The sequence below is a fragment of the Manacus candei genome, unplaced genomic scaffold (assembly GCF_025592945.1).
Source record: "Manacus candei isolate 608988 ecotype Guabito, Panama unplaced genomic scaffold, ASM2559294v1 h1tg000003l, whole genome shotgun sequence".
Classification (NCBI taxonomy): domain Eukaryota; kingdom Metazoa; phylum Chordata; class Aves; order Passeriformes; family Pipridae; genus Manacus; species Manacus candei.
The window spans coordinates 19,014,360-19,032,183 of NW_026138051.1; the positions used below are offsets into that span (position 1 = coordinate 19,014,360).

At 43.4% G+C, this 17,824-nt stretch overlaps 1 protein-coding gene across 3 annotated transcripts in view; it reads right to left on the reverse strand.

Moving 5' to 3' along the window:
• AMOT (angiomotin) overlaps nucleotides 1-17,824 on the reverse strand; it is a 59,185-nt gene that overhangs the window by 12,058 nt on the left and 29,303 nt on the right. For all 3 annotated transcript variants that reach the window (XM_051790560.1, XM_051790540.1, XM_051790551.1), the window contains 4 exons: nucleotides 11,050-11,503; nucleotides 9,128-9,272; nucleotides 7,669-7,761; nucleotides 4,887-5,032 (listed from right to left, as the gene is read on the reverse strand). In XM_051790560.1, the coding sequence (XP_051646520.1) occupies nucleotides 4,887-5,032; nucleotides 7,669-7,761; nucleotides 9,128-9,272; nucleotides 11,050-11,503 (838 nt within the window). The remainder of the gene's footprint in view (nucleotides 1-4,886; nucleotides 5,033-7,668; nucleotides 7,762-9,127; nucleotides 9,273-11,049; nucleotides 11,504-17,824) is intronic.

A 17,824-nucleotide genomic window follows, 5' to 3' on the forward strand; every position in this document is an offset into this window, starting at 1 on the left:
AACCCAGCTATTACCTTCTTCATCTTGGACAGCTCCTGTTTCAGCCAACTGGTAACGTTCATCAGCATCTGCTTGTCTCCCACCCACAATTTCTGATGTCTTCAAAGTCCTTGGTTTAATATATTCAGGGTGTTTTCATTACATTCTGGGTTTATCCTAAAGCTGAATCCACTCACACACAGCTGAAAATGTGTTTCCCCACAAGAATTTGCCTGCTATGGCAGAAATGTAGTTAAAAAATGAGACAGCAAGCACGGTCAAACCACCTCTCCCTCATGCAGTTGGAATATATTCCTCTAGGACGCCTTCGAACCCTTGGTTGGTTTGAATTCAGGCCCAACAAGACACCACTGGCCCCAGCAAGAGCTCCTGCTGAAACAATCTGGTAACACTATCCTCTTGCTAGGGAATAGTGTTTGTTGCATGGGAATGTCATAATGTCGTCGCTCCGTTTGTTTGTGCTAAAGTAAGTTCTAACTCTCAGAGCCACCTCTGGAAAATCACTAACTGGCAGAATATGTGAGATAGTGACATAGCAGCAAAAAGCCAGTTCTGTTCTGTTACAAGAATGTAGGTCATTAGACACACACATATCAGTTACAGGGAAGAGAGGGAGTTTTCTCTCCTCTGCACCCTACCCATCCAGGAACAATAAGCCATCTAAAAAGGGTCCCCTTTAGAAGCAGCTCTGTCCTGAAAAGAGTATTTTGCAGCTCTCAGAGTCTGAGCATTTATGTGAGAGAAAGCTATGGAGACCAGGAATATCTTTTTATAGACCAAGAAGTGACTGGAAAAAAAACAGACAAGCCTTCAAGTACACAGCTCTCCTTTGGGTTTCCTCTTGTGCCAGAGCTCTGCTCTGAAAGTATCTCAGACAAAGCATATAAAGTACAGTAGATGCCATTGGGAAATGCATTTTCACATTTCCCCATAGACAGAACCCTCGCTGTTATCAGAAATAGTAGGTTATTTCTCTCCTACCAATAGAACAGTGAAAAATGAATACAGTATCTTAGCCTGATAGCTGTTTATGTTGAATTCTGATGGCTGAAAGACCTTATAAATACAAGCGTTTTTAGAAAAGATATTTCATTCAAACTTGTTCTCTCTGTCAGCCCTCAACTTCCACCCATATAAGAGGACATCATTCTCCTCTTTCCACTGCAAGTTGTGTGAAAGAGGATGGCAAAAGAGTAGATATTTTTATCTTCCTGGAGGTAGTCACTATTTTTCAAAGCTGCCTCAAGGCACTCAGTAAAACAGTGGTTTGTAAAGTGGTGGAGCAAAGGAGTACAAGCTACACTACTGCAACAAAACCCACAAACTTTCTTTGAATTGAAGTTTGGTCTTCTGGGGTATGAATTTAACCAGAAATGACCAAGTTCAAGAAAAGCTCTGGGAATTCCTTTTTTTTTTAAAAAAAAAAAAAAAAAAAAAAAAAAGTAAAACCAGTAGCAATTGTACCCTCTGCACCCAGCAGCTGTGGTTAGATAAAGTATTTGGCATCCAAGTCCTTCCTGCAACATTACAAGCCTGGTAAGGACTGGCAGTAAGTCGGCATTTACTCAGTCTGGGGTGGGTCAGAAGGATCCTTTGTGCAAACACAGCCATTCTGCCTCTGGCCCAGAGCAAAGCCAGGTTTAAATGCTCCATCTGCTGAGGGCTCTCAAGGTGTATGCGAGCAGGTGTTGTTTAAATCACGGTACCGTGACTATTTTACAAGCTCACACATCCAGGCATCTGTGACCAGCCACAAACCTGCTGCCATTCCAGTGTTTCCATCAGAGTTGAGACCATCACAGCAATCCATGCTCCAAAATGAGAATTTTCCAATTGCTTTAGCTGCAGTTATTATCACTGACCATTTCCGACTGTGATATAGGTTTTTAAGTCAATGTACATATGTTCAATTGATCTCAAATGTATTACACATAATGAAAATAATCTGAAGTTTTGATTTGAAAAACCACAGACTAACACTTCACTCAAAACAATTTTAATAGGCTGATGATTTATGCAAAACTGTGGAATATCTGCTAAAGGGAAGAATGAAAATGCAGAAGTGAAAATAGGGGGTTAATAACTGGGTACCTTTAAGGAGAGTAGAGAAGTATAAATATCATATATAAAACATACATATGTAGCAGTTCTGTTCTTAGACATATTTAAGTTTGCTTTAAATATTTATGATCAATCACCCTTTTTTTGCACTTTGCAGAAATAAACTCCACACTTTCGAAAACTTTAATGGCAGCTTGTTCTAAATTTGAAGAGTCATTTCACCCTTACAAACAGGGAAAGTATTCTGTGAATGTCTACTTTTGCTTCCAACTGCTTCATACTATACTTCAGTATCTCCAAGATCATCCCTTTCTCCATTGCATTTAGCATCCCTTTACCTCTCCTTTTGCTCCAAGTTGGATGTTAAAATTCAATATATATAAAAACCCTCAAAGCACCACAGGGGTAGACAAGTATCTACATTTATAGATGGGTGGTTTTGTCCAAACTGGCAATTCAAGCAAAAGATTTTTAAAAGAATCTAAAGTTGCAATTCCAATGCAATATTTAAATTGTTATGGTGATATAAGACTTATAGCTCTCCTTAGAACGGAAATATTCTTTTTATAAAGAATCTAGTGCATACAAGGCAGGGTTACTCTGCTTAATAGGAAGTCAAAACGGAAAGGGAAAAACAAAAAAGCTGAAAACTTACATTACAGGATGCAACAACTGAAATGTGCACACCCCCCTCAGGCCCTGAGCCAGAGTAGCTGCCAAACCTGAGCATAAGAAACTCCACCCTCCTCAGCTGGACTAGTTACAGAGACAATTACAGGGACTAGTCATTCAGATTAAGTAGGCATTCAGATGGCAGGAATAAAAGAAATAATCGACAAACTGTCCATATCTTGGTCACTGAATGTCACTCACTCAGAACAATGTTTCCAGCCCCCTCTAAACCGTGCCCTGAGCTCTGAAGGTCTGGCTGCCTTTCGAAGATTTACCAAACAGCTTGGGGATTTGAGAACTTTCCACAATTTAACACTAATGAGGCAACAAATGCTTTATAATCCTAAGTATTTAATTCAAAAATGATTTGAGAAACCTGTAAAAGTGACTCTTTAACCTTTGTTTCCCGTTTTTCCTCTCTCACCTTTAGGAGAGTTAATTCCTGCTCCCTCACTGAGATGCTTCCATATTTATCTGCAACAGGAAGGGTGGCACTTCCTGCACGCCCTGGGATTCGAGCAAAGGTTGGATGCATATGACCACGAGCCCTCATGCAGGGCATTTCACTCTGTGTTAGTGTACATGTGTTTTTTAAGCTATCATGCAATCTAGCCCAGAGTCACTCCCCTACTTTACCAATCTACTTAGGCAGCGATACTTCGCTTCAGCTGTACTGTGAGAGAGCCAAAATTAGTGCCTGCATTGAGGTTCAACCCAGGCAAGTGCTGGTGCAGCTGATCACAGCACCTTCTATACACATTGACTCCAAGCAGGTGAATAGTTCAGGGAAGTCACAAGGATGTCCCATGTACTTGGAGTTAGTGACACACCAGACTTTTAGTGTAATAAGGTGCTGAAATTTGAACAAAAGCCAAAGAGCTCAAATACATTGCAGAGTCAATGACAGAATAGTTCTAGAGCCAAAGAGAATCACATCACATGTAAATAAATTACCCTATAACCTAATGCTCCCTGTCCCCTGAGTAACCAAGGTATAAGCCAGCCATGCCAGGCTAATAAGGTTATGAGAGCAGGTAACCCTACAACAACATCTTGGATGAGCAGAGCAGATCCAGGAGGAGAGACATCGAGGGAAGGCTTCCATGAAGCTGAAGAGATTAAAGAAAGGGGCGAAAATTAAGGACACCAGGTAAAGAGACACAAGAGGGGAAGGGCTATTGAGGCAAATACAGAGTCAGAGAAGAACAGGCTAAAATTAAGAAAGCAGCTACATCTGTACCTGGGAGAGGAGGATATCCCCTTTGTCTTTGATCATTCCTCCTCTCTTGGCACAATGGGATCCTGAACAGAGAGAAAAGTAGAAGCAGACAAGGGGAGGGTTTGAGGAATGTCTCTGAAAGCAGCAAAATTCAGGTGCATGTAGGAACAGCGCTCAGCTGAGGCTGATGCTGAGTGCTGGCAGGCAGGGAGAGGGCAGAATTGGAGAACAAATCAGCAGTGAGGAAGTGTGCTTGGTCATGACATTTCCTCCCGAGACTCTCCAAGGAGGAAGAGTAGGAGTAAAGGAAGCAGAGGCTGAGAGTGGGAAACGGGGCCTTTGAGAGGAAAGAAGCAGGCAGGAGGAAAGAGGACGGACGCTGTGACGCAGAAGGGCAGCGAGGTGAGAGCCATGAGTGGCAGGGACAAAGCTACAAAAGCTACTGCTGTGAAAGCTGCCCAGCTAAGCAGCTAAAATGCATTATCCCCTCCTGGGAGGAAAGGTAGAGAAAACAACTAAGGTCATGCCCAGCTTATTACAAATGCTGGGCACATCCAGAGCTCTGCACTGTCCCCACACCTGGCAAGGGGACAAGCTGCATTATCTGATACTATTTGAAAGTCCATCCAAATCTGAATTTCTGCCAAGTTCAGGAGGTTGCCAGGGCTGAGATCTCAGTTCCAGCCCACTTTTACAAGTTGAAACAAAAAGAAAACAAAATATGGCTGCTTAGACAAAAGCACTTCCAAGGAAATACAGATTTGTGGCTTATCTGTGCACAGTTCAGTGGTTTAGCTATTCGACACAAAGCTAAGCAGATATAAACAGCTTCGAAGAAAGCAGATTTCCTTAAAACTTCCACAAGACAAACTCATTCCCCCAGTCACTTTTACTGGAACCCAAGCTACCCTAATTTCTCTCCCAGCATCCTTACCTCCTCCTCCAGTTTCACCACCTTGGCCTGAGCGTTGTTCAAGGCCTGGTCTCGGATCTCGATGTGTCGTCGTTGGTCCTCGTTGGTGGAACGTGCAGCAGCCAGTTCTATTTCCAGTTTCTCTTTTTCCCTCTGTGTTTCCTTGTCTGTGAAAACAAAGAGAGAGTTATCAATGGACAGCACTTGTCTCTGCCTAGCTTTCAGGAGTATTTCACTCCAGAGGTGAAGGAATGATTGCACTGGAACTTCTCACAGGAGGGAATGCAAATCTAGTGCTAAGGACAGAAAAAAAGGACATGGCTTTCAAGGAAGAGAAAGACTTATAACCCTGAAAAACAAACATGGTACCTTCAAGTAACAATGTGCCACAATGATAGTAAGAAGGAATAGAAGGTGCATCACTTAGTACAGTTAGTCAGTGAGGTAATTTGCTGTGATTATGCAGATGGTTAGTGAAACTTGGCACCTCTTCACATCTGAGCCTTCAGTGGTGGAAAACAAACTGAGTAATTGTAATATCTCAGGCTGGGGAGAGAGATGGCAGACTTCTGTGCCTGAAAAACTTGTGCTCCTTTTTTCCACACTGACCTCACAAACAGGAAGGCTGCTCTGTCCAGGGCAACTGTCCCTTTTCAGAGGAACCCTCAGCTGTCCCACTTTGCTGTCAGTACCATCAGAGGAGTCAGAAAACAAGTGAACAATGAGAACTCCTGAGTCTTCCCCTTAAAAATGACACCCTGGGCCAGAACTGAGGCACATATATCTGTTTGGTCACTGCTCAAAGCAGACCTGCAGCTAAGAAAGCCCTTTGCCCAGCACTGAGAGTTCACATCTGATGCTTTAAAGCCACCCCAAGCACAGCAGCTCATTCTTTTCTGCTGCTCTCCAGAAAGACCTGGATCAAGTTGAAGCAGCAATGCTGTTTCAGGAACAGGGCAACTGCCTTCAGAAAAAAACTAAATAGGATAAAAATAATTGTGGACAGGAGAACTTATCACAGAGGGGTGTAAGGCAAAGCCCCAATGCAGAGTTGATGTCCTCTGTATGTTGTCATTCCCAGCTCAAGCCAACCAGGAACAACGATAACATTAACCCACTTGCTGGATACATAACCACAGAATACTCCCTGGAGTGATCTACACCCAGCACTGATGACACCAGAGAAACTGCATTCCAGAAACCAATATCCCACGACAAAGGAATGAGGACAAGGAGTGGAAGGCTTGAAAAACAGGAACTAGGTGCTGGGTGTTAGAACAGACTGCATATGGAGCACACGGGCCCGTTTGTGCAAGCATGTGCATAACTATATTTACAGCACCACAATTACTCCCTTTCTTCTGCCAGCAAAAAGCCAGGAGCAAAGCTTTAGCAACATGGAGAAGCTAAAGATTCCCTTCTGCTGGGGAATCAGCACAGCCCACACACAGGTTGCAAAACAAACCTGTCCACCATCAGCACCCAGAACTGGTGCAAACCCTGACTGCAGCTCAGAGCCAGCCCATGACACAAGACACAAGGACAAAGGCTAACATCACCTGTCTATTTTTTAATTCATCTTTTCCCAGCATTTCTCCTCCACCCAGGAATGAGTTGCTGACAGTGTAAGCACATTAAAGTGTGCTGCAGAGACTGAGCTGCAAGGAGACAGGGTGGCATTATGCCAGCAGGTATCAGTCAGTGCCAGCAGGCTGTTTTTTAATCTCTAAGTGCTTGCAGAGAGCCTTTTGGAGTTTTGGTGCAGACTTTTCCCCAAATGAGAACTGCTTCACTTGACAAGTGCCTACAGCACTCCTAGAAATGCTGGGACTGATGAAATGTAGCATTATGGCTTCCATGTTCCTTCAAAAGCAGAAATGGAATGGGAGGCCCCACAGCTTTGACCTTCCCATCTCTTTGGAGGCACCTCTGAACTTCAATGTCCACCCAACCAGTCTGAAGGAGAGACTAAACTCACAGACTTTCCCCTACCACCAGGAGTCTGGAATTCACCCCCTGACAGCCATTTGTTTGCAATGTAAGCCACAAGGAATAAGCCAAAGATGACATGAGACAGGAATACCAGCATTTGTCAGAGTAGCAGCAGTGTGTGTTGCACTACAGAAAAACTCTATTTTGCAATTTTATTGTGCTACCTTTTCATGTAACAACTGGAGAAAAGTGAGCGTTGTCAGAAGGGTGGAGTACACTATGGGATGACAGAAAAGTTGGCTCGTCACCATCAGCCCCAAGACATTTCAGTACAAAGGAAAAGCAGCATTTCACACCCGTCATTTTGGTTTGCCTTGTGATAAATCCACTGCTGTGGACAGAATTCCTGACCCTCATCCAGCCCAGCAGACTGCAGGAGTGTTCATCCCCTTTACTTTTGCTGAACAGGATAGGGTAGGGGCAAATAAAAGAGGAAAGAGTCAGGAGACCTAGCAGGCTCCAGTCCCACTGGCCCTAACTCATGCCAGGACTCCTATCATTCTGGGAAGGTTTAATTCCAAAGCTTTCAAGGAATAAAACAGGTGGATAAAATATCCTGTAAATTATGGGGTAAACATTAATTTTACAGTTTAACTGCAAACTACCTTTGCTCTGCAATCTCTAATAAATCCCATCAGATGGACTTTACATACTGACAGAAAAGGAATTCTTGAATCTCTCCTCCTTTCTCCACTGCCAGTTTGGGACTGTCACTGAGCTGATTTCTGTCTTGATAATTAACCTGCTGCACTGTCCTCTGTCCCAGGATGGCTGGAGCTTTCCACTGACCCATTATGATTGTGCAACTCACTTTGTGCAAAGAGCTGAGAGATGGTTTTCCGATTGTCTTCAGACCCCTCAAACTCCTTCTCTGCGAGCTGCTTGTTGGCTGTCTCCATACGTTCTGCAAAAATTTTCAATAAAAAAAAACTAAATAAATAAAAACTTTCAAGCGTTAAGTTACATCTGCTCAGGGCATTTCTAATGCAAGCTGGGGGATTGGATCTCCTAATTCTACACAGTCTAAAGTAAGATGCCCATCAGAAGCTGGCACTCACTTTTGAAATGTTTCTAATGATGTCCTTGAAGAAATATGCTCAACGAGACAAAACAGTTTAAATGAAGTTCCAAAGAAATTACTTTAAAAAATTATAACACAGAAGAAGTTTGGTTTTTCAATTTATACCTTTATTTCTTCCACACAATTAAAAGATTATCTTATAATTACCCACTAAAACTTAACAGAAGATTAAATCACTGCTGTCCAATTACCTGACTTGAGGGAGTAGTGTGAAATGCTAAGAACAGCTCAACAGCTCTGCTGCTTCAAGATGCTAAAAATATGTATCAGTCTATGAAAATCAGAATAAAATGTGTATGCTGTGTTCTACTCTGAATAAGATTATTTAATGCAGATGTTTGTGTACTGTCCTTCTCAAGGGCACTGGGCACTGCATGGCTTTACTTCCTGGATGCAAAATAATTTCGGGGAGCAGGCTCTTAGCAAGAGACACAGACTCTCTCTTAGCAGTGAGAGTAGATGACATGCAGGACAATCAGAAGGCTTCCATAAAAAATTAAACTTAAGTTTAAAAGGTTGTTTGTGCACCTTCAAACACCTCAAATTGTGGATGTTTTTCACCTTCACCTTTTGAACTAATGCTTAAACTTTTACTCCTGTTAAGGTCAAACACCACTCTCCCCTGCCAGCCATCATGCTGCTTCAGCCTCTCAGCAAGAGCCAGACACTAATAACATCTCACTCTGGAAAAGGAAGGGAGATCCAAAAAACCAGATGCCTACATTGATAAGGAATGACAAGACCTTCAGGAAGAACAGACAGTCTGCAGTTTGTATGCAAGTGCAAAAGGGTCACTGGACAGGAAATCAAGTGAACACGCCCGGTGTGGGATTAGGCAGTCAGCAAAACCTCTTTCCATTTGTGCAAACTGAACAAATTGTACAAATTATCTCTAGGATATAAGACAGGAGAGAATTCCAGGCTTGCATCTGGTTTATGGTATTTGGCTTATCACATGCTTCTTGTCAATGAGAAACAGGCTGGAAATGAAAGACTACAGCACTCTCCTAAACCTGTTTTTTCAATTCTCCCAGCAAGTGCTTCAAATCTCCAACTACTGAACACTCCTGAGTATCCCATCATATTCCAGTTGTGTCAGACACAGTGAATTCTGCAGCAAAATGCTGTCCTGCCAAGTAAGTATAATAAAAAAACCAACACTGATGAACAGAAGATTTACTTCATTTACCTCTTAGATCCCTGTTGAAATCATGAAGCCTTCGAATTTCTCCTTCCAGTTTGTTTCTCATGGCCTTTTCCAGGGCATCCCGCTTAGAGGATGATTTCTCCAGGTTTTTGTACGCCTCTGAAACTTGCTGAATTTCTGTTTCCAGCTGCAGTGCAAGTGAAAACAAGCACTTACTATTTTATCACCAACAATATTCGTTCGGTCTCAGACGAGATTACTTTCTCTCAAGTGTTCTTTATTGAGAGAAACCTACACTTATAAACTAAGTAAAACAACACTCTCGGGTCTGGATCCATCTGTATAAAGAATACCAGTGTCTGAAACAGAGTTTTGGACCTTCCTTCCAGACTCTCACTCTGGTTCCCCAATATGATGAGAACATGGATATAGCAAACTGAAGAAGTGCAAATGTAATCTATTTTTTTTCCAAGACTGGGGCAGTTTGACACTACAGTTAGTTTGGGCAAAAAGCATTTATATAAATAGCTAATGCAATATCAGGTAAGTAAAATAAAAAAAAAAAAAAGGTAGATCAAACTATGCCAAAAAACCCCAGTGACATACCCTGCATTTCTGAGGAACTCTGTAGATAGTTGTAATGGTCCAAAATTCACAATAAAATCTCCTGATTACACTCCTACAACTTAGTTGTGCTTTTAAATATGCAAATTATAAATGGGGAGAGGGAAACTTTGCAGTAGAATATGTTCTATCCTTCTTTCTAGCCTTCAGTCCAAAGTTTCTCTGATTGTTCAGAGCAGAAGGAGATTCACTTCTAACTCTCCTCACTAGCCATGGTTTGCCATGGAAGTGTGGATTTATGTTACAGCAAACTCCACTAGCACTGTCTACAGCAAGTGATCAACAGGGAGGTAGAGAGAAGTGCATTTTTATCCTTCTGTCATTATCAGAAAGCTGTGAAATACTTCTCTAAAGCATTTCCTTGTCAAGAACCCTCTAAAAATACAATAAAACAAACTTATGTCCCTGAAAAGAGGTACCATAGCAAATAATGAGCGTGGAAAACCATGCTGGTCACCTGAACTCAAACACGTGTTTCAAGCAGTCACACATTTTTATGGCCCTGGACACTGGTCAGTGCAAAGAGCACAGCAAGGCCCACAAAGTCCTAAACTGGAAGTAGCATCAGCCTTTCCACACTTGCAAAGCAAAAGCAAAGCTGACCTGCTGCATAGCTTTAAACCACTGGTCATCAAGAAGTTATTTCTATGAGGCAGCATGAAAACACCTCCACACATGCACGTTAATGATGGGTCTCACTGGGATATTTTCTTTTAAATGTTTTAGCATCATATACTCTGCTTGTTTCATAAAGCCAAAGGTGGCAAATAGCTGGGTCCAAATCAAGACATTAAGTTTTCAGGGAAGTTGTGTGGCATTGAGACAGCGACAAAAGAAGTTTTAGTCCCAGTCCTGCAGTCCAAATGTCTTTAATGTAGCCATAGCAGCACTGCTTGCATTGCACTCTGTCCTGACGACCAGTTTTGTAGCAACGTCCCCTGTGCCTCCAGAGTGACTATGGTCTGGTGCTAGTCCAAACAGGCCCTTCCTGCAGCCTCCAAAATCTTTAAGGGAAATGAAACCTGCTGCTATCCTGGACACAAACCTTAATTTAACCAAGCAAGCCAAGCAGTCAACCTCTTTAGCAGTTGATGAGGATGTGCTTTTGAGCATGGTCAATAAACCCTTAGCAGAAAACCGAAGGCTTTGCTTCTATCTTCTGACAAAGTTAAGCTGATGTCCAAAGGGACAGGATACAGACCAATCAATCTGCATATGAAAGACTCTGAAGTAGTTAATAAATTTGTTAAGCAAGGAATGTAACAGTCACAGATTAGGTGATTCAATTGTGGACTATACCAGGCATGGGAGAGTGCCTGAATTCTTACAAACACACCCACCTTCTGCAGCCGGGCTACTTTCTCGTAACACCCATCCAGCTCCTGCCGCAGAGACCGGTTCTCTTCCGACAGGATTTCCACCATTTGCTGGGCCCTGGAAACGATGGCAAAAGGATCTACTTGCATCTGCTGGTATGGGGAAGGGATCTGCTGAGCCCGGGGCATCACTGAGTAGGAGTCGCCTTGCTGCTGCTGCGGGCCAAGGAAGGGCTGGCATAGCCGGTACAAATCTCCCTGATGGACTTGGTTGGACAAGAAAGGCTGCTGGGTCCGTGGCAGGATGCCAGGATCTGCCTGGCTTGGAGTCAGAGGTTGCTGATGTTGGGAAGGGGACAGCCTAGATGGTGGCGGAGACTGAAGCAAAGTCAAAGATCCCAGGGACGTCAAGGAAGACGTCGGGCTGTGGTGGTGAGGTGGTCTCTGTTGTAACTGCAGTGGCACATCTGGGTTCTGCCTGGAAAACAGAGAGCAGAGGCTCCATCACAGTCATGTAGAAGGTGCAAAAACCCAGTGACAAGGTGTGGGATGACCCAGGTAGCTCCTGTGCACAGGCCTTCCTACACAAAAGACTCGTGTGAGGTTTTCTTCAATTTTATATGTTTGTTTTTAAAAATGTTTCAAAATAAAATCTTTATCAGAAAATATATTCTAAGTGCACAAAGGTCTTTCCTCTGGAGACTATTTTTTAGACAAACACTAACAGAAAGTCCAGCAACAACTACTGACCAAAATTATTTTCATAACTTTTCACCATACTTTGCAGATAAAACTGCTCAACTGAGGACTGTTAGGAATGGGCTCTTTTGTTCTGCCCTTATGGCCTTAAGGGCCATCTCTCATGAGAAAACAATGAATTTTTTCTGCAATTCAGGATACAGAGCTAAAAGGATTGGCTAAGCTTGATGCTAGTATGCCAGCACTACTGATCTGAGCTTTCTGAACTATCAACCAAGAAGCTGCAGCCTGGTTACATGAGACAGTTAAAAGATCTGAAAACCAACCTAAGAATCAGAAGGAGCCTTTTGATTTCAAACCCTCCTCAGTCCTATGTAGTGGGTATGTTTACTGTTCCTAACAATAACCTCTGCATGATATCAAAGACAGATCTAGCAACCTGAGTCCATCACAGAACTAACTCCAAGCTACACCAGCTCACATTTCCCAGGCTCTGGAGATCCCCAGCTCAACTTCTGCTGCTTTAGCCAAGTAAGAAATCTTTCTTAGGAGACTGTGTGGATTTATCATGCTTGGATGACCTCAGGAGGCAGGTTTTGCATTCTTCTCCCAAGACATTCAACCTTTAACTTCTCTGGATGTTCTTTATTCTAACAGTTGAAGTCACATCCCCTCCATGCTGCAGCCAGTCTCTTCTTAAGCACGGAGCTCAGCCTGGTGCAGACCCAGTCTGGCAGTTAAACATATTCTGAAACACTCCTGCTGCTCTGCTAAAATTTCCCACCCTTTGGGATGCAGTTCAACCCTGCAGCTGGAAAAGCACACACTGTTGTTCCACCTGGCCGTGGCTGCTACAAAATATCCCCACGGCTCTCTGTGCTCCCGGGAGGGACCCAACACACCCTGCAGGGACCCGGCTGGACAAGGACACCGGGAGCCTTAGAGAACTGACAACAGCGAGCATGAACTGGGAACTAAAGGGTTACACAACGGGCTTCTCAGCCCAAGTGCAGAGAAGCAGCATCATCCTTCCTGTTCTCCGCAGAAAGAAGGAATCCACTCCTCATCCCTGTCCGAGAGGAAGCTCCGGCATTACCGGCGTTACTCACATCTGGCTGGCAGTGCACGGGGAGTTCAGACGTCCCCAGCCCAGCACAGGCACCCTATGGCTCATCTCCCTGCTTCCCAGCACACAAGGGGTATGGAAACCTCCAAGCTCATGCGACAATTCCTTAACAGGGAAACAAATCTAGCCTTTGTCAGTTAGGAAAAAACAAAGAATCACTGCTCCAGCTTCTATTTCTCTCTTTCCCACACTCACAGGTGACTGTGGTCCCTGCCAGCAACATCATTTCAGGAGCTGTATTTCCCCAGAAATTATCATATGCAGCACGAGGATTTCAAGGGTCATGCAGAAGAGTGATGTGCAATTAATTTCCTCAGGAATGTTCAGTTTAGTAGCAGCAATCTGGTTCTTCCCCTCCCAGGAGGGCAGCTCTACTTATTGTTGCATTGATTTCATCAACTTTATTTGTCAGTTCTCATAATGAAGAATGAGGCAAAACCATCACAGGCCATGCTCAAGGTCATCTGGTTTGTCTTAGGTGGTTTCCAGCTCCATTCTTAGCTCACCCATTTGTATGCAGAGTTAAAACTTTGCATCCTCACAAACCACTCATCTCCTTGAGCTTGTTCTTTACCTATCACCCAGCAGCTCTGCTTTGATGTTATAATCAATTAGGGAATAGCCTTGCTGTGACATTTAATCTGTGAAGACCTATGGAGGTTAGATCAAAAGAATTATGTTGCCAGCGTGCCTCATGGATGCAAAAAACCAGTTTTCAACCTACAAAATACTCTCTTCCAGTCTGAAAACAACCCGAAGCAGTTACTCAGAGAGACTGATTCCACTGCTCTCAGTGAGTTAATCTTACAAGCCTAAGGAGGACTATTTAGATGCCAATGTTAACAATTTGAGCTATTTGACTAGAAACATCTGTTATTCTGCTCTCAGAAACCCAGTGGCAGAATCTTGCCATCCTGAGCACTAATGAAAGGCACAAAATGATGACCAAAGAAAAACAACGGCAGCACTTAAATTCTGAAGGGACAGTCGTGCTGACATGCCTAGCAATGATTTTAAAAAAACCACCAAACACCTATTGTAAAGAACAACTCTAGGAAATCACGGGTATTTCTAAACAAGATATATTTCCAAAATATCCAGCATCTTGGCACTCACATCCAAAGCCTCCCATAATCTTGAAATTACAGCGATCTTGTGGGCTCAAGCTAAAACATGAGAGCTGGGAACCTCTAGTTCTGTGGCATCACCAACAGCATTAGGGCTTCTGATTGTCACAAATGCATTTATGTTCCCAGCAGAACGAGATAACATGGCTGGGCTAATACATCCTACCTTTAAAAAAGTGTATTTAAAAATCCTAGTAACCTCACAGTGACACTAGACCTTTTAAGATTTTGTATGTAAACTTTCACATACACATTCAAAGAACTTTTTAGCATCCCCACCACTTACAATTTTGTCTTATAAAATACTTACATATATTTTGTGGGTACAAAATACCTGGCTGTGAGATTCTTTCATATTAACGTGAAGACGGAAGAATTTGTTCCTCTGGTGAAGCAATTTTGAGCTGAGAGATTCAGAAAAGGTAAATGAACACAACTGGACTTTTCAAGATTTTCAGGCCAGACTGCGAATTTTAAGGTTCAAATGACTACTGGTGTCACCCAACAGTATTGCTGATAGAATGGAAATAGAAAATTCCCTTCACAACAGAATGAGTCCTTGGGTAAACCTGCCACTAGTAATCAAAAGTTTATCTGAACTAACCACTTCAGAAAAAATGTAGTCTCTCAAAATACATGGAAAACAAAACTATGCAATCTGCTTCCATTTGCCTCAGTGTCATAGAGACCTGAAAAAGCCAAAGGCAGGAAAAAAGACCTCAGAGCAATAATTCCAACAAGTGTTTAAGTTTGAAAGCATAACTTTAAGCACCACTTCACTTTGCAGACTGTATCACGCAAGAATCTCTGCTTCTCTGACAGTCTCTGGTGAGTATCAGAGAAACACTCCACATGGGCCAAGTACAAACCTGGATTTATGGTTCTGCAACTACAAGGGTCACCTCAGCTTTTAAGTGATGAAGACAGAGATAGGGAGTGAGGCAGCTCTGCAAGCAGACCCAGCTATCGGGAGTGCTGAGGCGGCCAGGACTGCAGAGTCACACAGAAAATCTGGGGGTAGAGCAACACAGTGGGGAAGGCAGAAAAATGAAGGGCTCAGGAAAGGCCTCTGGCTTGTTAGATTTTTCCTGCCTGTTTTGTGTTCAAGAAGCTCCAGTTCTCCTCTCTTCCCCAGCCCTCCTGCACAAACCAGGAAGCGCTGGCTGCGGGAGGGAGCAGGCTCCACTCCATTACACAGCCGAAATCAAAGCCAGACATTTTTGTTCTGCTTCCCAGTCATACCTGATTAGCCCCCACTTTGATGCTGCTCAGGGGAACGCAGTGCACAGAAGTGATTTACTAATTATGGGACAAATTCTGCAGACCTCCCTCTCAAAAACTTTCTGTGAAGTCAATGGGATTAATCACCACAGCAGGAGCTCAGTCGCTTGGGCTGCAAACAGAGGATGGCACTTGAATCGGAGAGACAGGAACTTCCTCTGCACCCAAAACTGCACCAGCTCTTGCTGTGCTCTCACAGGAGACCTTGCAAGCCCCTGGACACCGAGTCCAAGGCACCCGTCCTCCCCTGTTAGGCCTGGAGGCTTGTTTTCATCACCAAAGTGCAGTGGAGATATTAGGGAAAGAACAGGAAAGATTTTTGGAGCTTCACATGCAGCCAGTCCTCTTTCTGAACCTTCCTGAAAATTTCCAAATAACAGCACACATGCCTCCAGCGTGCCTGGTATTTACATTAAACCAACATCATTACCAACATACACTGTTCCCAAACTTACGCCGCCCAGGAGCAGGTGAGGCAAACTGTTTGCAGACTGGTTTAAACTTACCACACAGCCCATTCCTTTCCCAGACTGGGGAGGGTGAAGCATGAGAATGCTGTGAATTCCCCAATGTTTATCTTGCTCAACGAGTTTTATTTAACTGCATCATTAGGTCACCCTCAAATTCCCCCGAACAATGAGGGGAAAAACCCGCAGAAAAGGGTGTGGCTTCGGGAGCAGAGAGAAGGGGCTTTGTTTCCTTGACGCACAGTTCAAAAAATGCACACATTTACCAACCCGAATGAATCCCCATAAACACCGAGCTGCAGCACAGGAAAACTGAAGACTGCAAAGGCACCCCCCGTGCGAGGCAAACTCTCTCCCCAAAGCTGTATGCCTTTAAAATCCCCACACCGTCACCCAGCTGCACCTTTAGTAACACAGAAGGTTTCTTGTCTGAGTTTCTCTTGGAGCGGGTGGGAGAGGGAGGGGAATAGAGGACTCGTTCCCTTCCTTTGCTACGCTGCTCTGTAATTTATGGATTAGTCTTGCAATTGTTCTACTTCAGCATTTGCTTGCAAAGGAAACCTCTTCTCTGTGCAGCTATTTAGGTTAAAAAGTAACCTCATTAGATTCCCAATGCTTTGAAGACAAATTTCAGTTGCTTCCCCTACTGGAAACCTTGCCAGCTGAACCTTTCTCCTCCCCCCGCTCCCCCCCACCATGTTCTTTCAAAGCAGCCAGGATCCATCCAATACAGACAAAAATCACCCTGTCTAGAGGAGCTGACTATTGGCGTGTTTTCAAATACCTCTCCCTTAAACGGCAAGCAGGCTAAGTCTCACTTTCACTGCATATATATTTGGAGTATTTCTGAAGCATAACCATCGAGGATCTGTTTCCCTGTCCTGTGTGACAGAGGTTTGAGGCCTTTGAATTTTCAAAAACATTTGCAACAAGCTTCTACAATCATTACCCCCCCTAAACCCTTTACTTCCCCTTTTCCTGGCCTCTTTATTATTTATTTAGCCAGATCAAAGGGCCTTTTCATCAGGCTTGTATGCTGCTGAAGTCATTTCAGATCACAAACAATGGTGGACAAACTCTGAAAATAGCTCCTCGTAGGACCAGGAAGATTCTGAGCAGATTCAAATTCCGCAAAGCTCAGAATCTGCTCCCAAATACTGACAGGTTTCTTCATCATGCTCCCCTCAGAACACAACATAATATCTGCAAACACAAACCCACAGAGACCTCACCATTTACTTCTTGCAGCAATGCCATCCTGTTGCTCCTTTGTATTAGCCTTTTAGCTTCAAAATGAGCCCAAAATCATTACACCAAATCCCACCTGGTCTCGGACAGAGATGGGATGGGATGGAAACAGGTAAACTAAAGTAAAGCTGGGGTTTAAGCCCACCTTAAGAAAACTTCATCTTCCCCCACATGGACATCAGAGTTTGACTCAAGCCAAGTCCAGCTCCTTATCTAGAGCGAACCAGAACAGGCTGAGACTTCAAATGAGGCAAGGAAAATGAGCAAAAGCTAAACAAGCAGGTCTGGGATGAGGTACTAAGCACACTCCATTTTCCACTCCTACACTTCAGTCCACTGAAGACAAAATTTGAAAAACTCTACAGGAAGCTCAGGTGATTTCTGTTACCTGCACCTTTATCGCTTTCACTCACTTTCTCCTTTCTATGTGATGAAGTTTTTAAAAAAATCTTTTCTCTGGACAGACATAATTAAACAACAGCTTAAGTCTCACAGTAACTAACTGCAAGTTTCTACAATGAATCACACCATAACTTTGGCTTTCGTAGCAAAGCTTTTGTAAGGCTCTGGAGCCTCAGCATTAGACTTCCCATGCAATAAAATCAAGCCAGTTTGTTTTGAGGGTTTTTTTGGGGGGGTTTGCTTAGTTGGTTTTTTTTTTGTTTGTTTGGTTTGTTTTTTAATAAAAACCAGTCAGTCCTCTCTAGTCAACAACTGAACCAGGTAACAGTCCTTCCAGTCAGTCTGTGGATGAACACAACATGTCAACTCCCACAATAAAGATGGGATCTTTGCTGAAAGAAAACCTGCTTCAGGAGTGAGTTTTATACTGTCTTTCCCTATGTGGCTGT